At 40.5% G+C, this 2,745-nt stretch overlaps 1 protein-coding gene across 1 annotated transcript in view; it reads left to right on the top strand.

The window, feature by feature from the left end:
- Window positions 1–596: 596 nt before the first annotated feature.
- Window positions 597–2,745, top strand: part of LOC106946940 (dynein heavy chain 17, axonemal-like) — a 9,182-nt gene continuing 7,033 nt past the window's right edge. Inside the window, exon 1 of the mRNA XM_015031640.1 lies at window positions 597–899. Within this exon, the coding sequence (XP_014887126.1) occupies window positions 597–899 (303 nt within the window). The remainder of the gene's footprint in view (window positions 900–2,745) is intronic.

Genomic DNA, 2,745 nt, shown 5'->3' with positions numbered 1-2,745 from the left:
TAGTATGTTCCTTGGTCTTTATAATGACATTTAGTGACTAATGTGCTTAAGCAAATTTCAATTTAGATTAAGTTACTTACAGATGGACTATATATACTAATCAGGTGGGTTAGGTCGTGATAGGACAAAAATGTCAAAATTTGAATGGGATAATAATTCTTTTGCAAAGCACTGTCTTAATAAAAACGTAATGTTCGTGGACATTTTACTTGCTATAATTTTGCCTGTCCTCTGGGACACTCTGTAAGTCTCCTCTGAGAGTTCGGGTTACCTAGATTGAGTTACAAGCTTTATAAGCTCCACAAACAGACGCTGCCATTTAGTGTAATGAAGCCATCCCACACACATTGTCACAGTGACACAGGCAACCATCTATCCAGTTGTGAATAGCTTTTCTAGGTGGCTAAAGAAAAGAAAGAACACCAAGTTTGGACAAAAGCAGAAGGACATTGTTAGGTTTACAGAGAGATCCATCCATCTTGTCAAGCAGGACTGAAGTAAGTTAGCACCTGTTATCTTGCTCCACTCGAACCTCTTCTCAGGTTTCACATTCCCTTGCACATTATTTCTCTGCCCTTTCTACCAGCTGAGTCTTCATGGCTGAGGCTGGGGGCACAAGTAGAGGTAACAGCGGCGGTATGACCACCGCGGTTGCAGGAGGAGTGCGTGTCCCGCAGGAACCCTCTCTAAAGACAGGGGTGGTGCTGTCAGATGAAAGAGTTGACTTCCTTAGAGAGCAGGCTTTCTGTGTGCTACGAGTGAAGACGGATAAGTGGAACCGCTTTATTGCAGCAGAGGAGAATCAAAAGATTATACTGGATTTTCTGGACGACATCTGGATGAACAGGCTGCTACTTTTTACTGGACCTGGTGGAACATTGCATGCTGGGGATGCTCAAGTAAGAAATGCACACATGCAACAGATAAAGTAGTCTTGCATTTAAAAAATGCATAAATGTTAGATGCATTGTTTTAGAAATCCAATTTAGGATCCTCTTTCCACAGACAGTAATTTATAATATTTTATATAAAAAAAGATATCCAAGCTGCAAAAACAATGAGTAAATATTCATGTCTATGATCTATCTAATGCCCCCATTTTTTGAAATAAGTCACTACTTATTTCTGGTGCTTTCAATGCTGTTGAAAGCATTCCCACTGTTTTTGCCCCCGTGAAGACATCTCCACCATGGAAGAGCAAGCTGTTGTGTGTGCTAAAGAAAGGAGTAAAGAGAATTGCCCACCAAGACTTAAGGCACCAGTTCAGACTGGGAGAAGTACCTGGATACCCAATGGAGCACCTTCCTGTAGTCATCTCTGAGGTTGGACAGTATATGCATTTCTGATCCCGATGGGATACATGATGATTCTAAATGCATGTGATGGTAATCTTACACTATAAAAATGTCTTACAGCTGGTCCCACTTTTGTGCAGTGTAATCTCAGGGCTTATGGAACTGAACTATTACGCATTCCACTGCCTTGTGAAAGTATTCAGATCCATAGAACTTTTTCACATTTTTTTTTTCAATTTGGACTCAACAATTTTACATATACAACTTTTGCATTTTATATTTTTTTTATAAATAAAATTTGGCAAAGTGTAGTGATAATTCAAATTGTGCCTCCTTAATCCAATATCCTGAAATAAAACCCAGGTTCAACTAACCTTCATCAGAGATCATCTAAATACTAATAGTAGGGGTGTTTTGGGGGGGGGGGGGAGTAAAGGTTTAGTAAGTTTTAGGTATGTTTGAGTCGATTCAAAAATAATGTACATATTCATTTTATGCTTATGAATTTTTAAATATGATTAAGTCGATTTTGGGGAATAAAACGTATTTAAATCACCTTGACTATTTGTTATTTAGACCAGTGGTCCCCAACCTTTTTATTACCACGGACCGGTGAAGACTTGGAAAATTTTGCTGCGGCCCGGGGGGAGGGGTGAACCGTCAGATAAGGCTTCTGCATGTTGGTGTTCCCGCTAAGTCCTGAATATACCCAGTTTGGGTTGTCTTGGCCTTTTTATCGCAGCCTGTGGGGTTTTCCCTGACTGGGAACGAGAATACAACCTGTTGAATGTGACAGGTAGCCAATCAGAAAGCGCAGTGACGTAAGAACAGAGGGGAATCCCAAACAGCTGACATATCGCGCAACTGAGAGTCCAGTGGATATCAGAGATGATATGTGGAAATGTTTATTATTATATGTAAAGGTCGTTATTATATGTTTATGTTTATTCAGTTAAAAATGTTAACTATGAAAAAACATAGTCGCCTCCAAATCATAGTGCAGCAAATAGAGCGGCTGCTCCCGTCGTCTTTTATCCACCGCCTTTTCTTTTTGTTTCTTTTATCTCTTAAAATGACTCCACAAACTGTCACTATTGCTTCTACATCGTCATCCGTGTTTGGTTCTTCTAAATTCCCGTATGCTATGTTGGGGGTTTTGTGGATTTTCTTCTGGAATCGCGATGTTTGTGACTGGAATCGGTTCGTGTGGTTTGTTGCTCCTGCCATGTGGCTGGAGACACGAACTGATCGAACCTGTTGTACTTTTATCAGCTCTGTGGTCACAGAGGTTTGGAGAATCGGCCAACAATTCTTAAATCTTGCCGTCTAAACCAGACTTAAGACTCACAAGCTCTACTCATCTCCTCTCGACCACTGCCCAAACGCTCTGACTCTGGTCGCTATGGTAACATTTACATATCCCTTCAAAATAAGATACAGATGCGCCACA

This window comes from Poecilia latipinna, unplaced genomic scaffold, assembly GCF_001443285.1.
Source record: "Poecilia latipinna isolate Pla-1442-1.1 unplaced genomic scaffold, P_latipinna-1.0 Scaffold214, whole genome shotgun sequence".
Lineage (NCBI taxonomy): Eukaryota > Metazoa > Chordata > Actinopteri > Cyprinodontiformes > Poeciliidae > Poecilia > Poecilia latipinna.
The sequence above is the reverse complement of the archived record's forward strand: the minus strand, read 5'-3'. Positions and strand labels throughout refer to the sequence as shown.